Source organism: Eurypyga helias, unplaced genomic scaffold (genome assembly GCF_000690775.1).
Source record: "Eurypyga helias isolate BGI_N326 unplaced genomic scaffold, ASM69077v1 scaffold29309, whole genome shotgun sequence".
In the NCBI taxonomy this organism is placed as follows: Eukaryota; Metazoa; Chordata; class Aves; order Eurypygiformes; family Eurypygidae; genus Eurypyga; species Eurypyga helias.
In genome coordinates this window covers 1-343 of record NW_010273143.1, presented here as the reverse complement: position 1 = coordinate 343, position 343 = coordinate 1, and the positions used below count along the sequence as shown (strand labels likewise).

At 67.9% G+C, this 343-nt stretch overlaps 1 protein-coding gene across 1 annotated transcript in view; it reads left to right on the top strand.

Annotated features, from left to right (window-relative positions):
* Positions 1-304, top strand: part of LOC104515424 (LIM/homeobox protein Lhx1-like) — a gene marked incomplete at both ends in the record, with an annotated part of 843 nt that extends 539 nt beyond the window's left edge. The window contains 1 exon segment of the mRNA XM_010159384.1: positions 27-304. Coding sequence (XP_010157686.1) covers positions 27-304 — 278 coding nt within the window.
* Positions 305-343: the final 39 nt, after the last annotated feature.

Below are 343 nucleotides of genomic sequence, written 5' to 3'. Positions count from 1 at the left end.
GCGTGCCCCGCTTTACTCTCGCCCAGCCACCACCGGCAGTGACCCCAGCCTGTCCCCCGACTCCCAAGACCCCTCCCAGGACGACGCCAAGGACTCGGAAAGCGCCAACGTGTCCGACAAGGAGACGGGCAGCAACGAAAACGACGACCAGAACCTGGGGGCGAAGAGGCGGGGACCCCGCACCACCATCAAAGCCAAACAGCTAGAGACTCTGAAAGCCGCCTTCGCGGCCACCCCCAAACCCACCCGGCACATCAGGGAGCAGCTGGCGCAGGAGACCGGCCTCAACATGCGGGTCATCCAGGTACCGCACCCCCACCCCGGGCGGGGGCACCGCGCACGG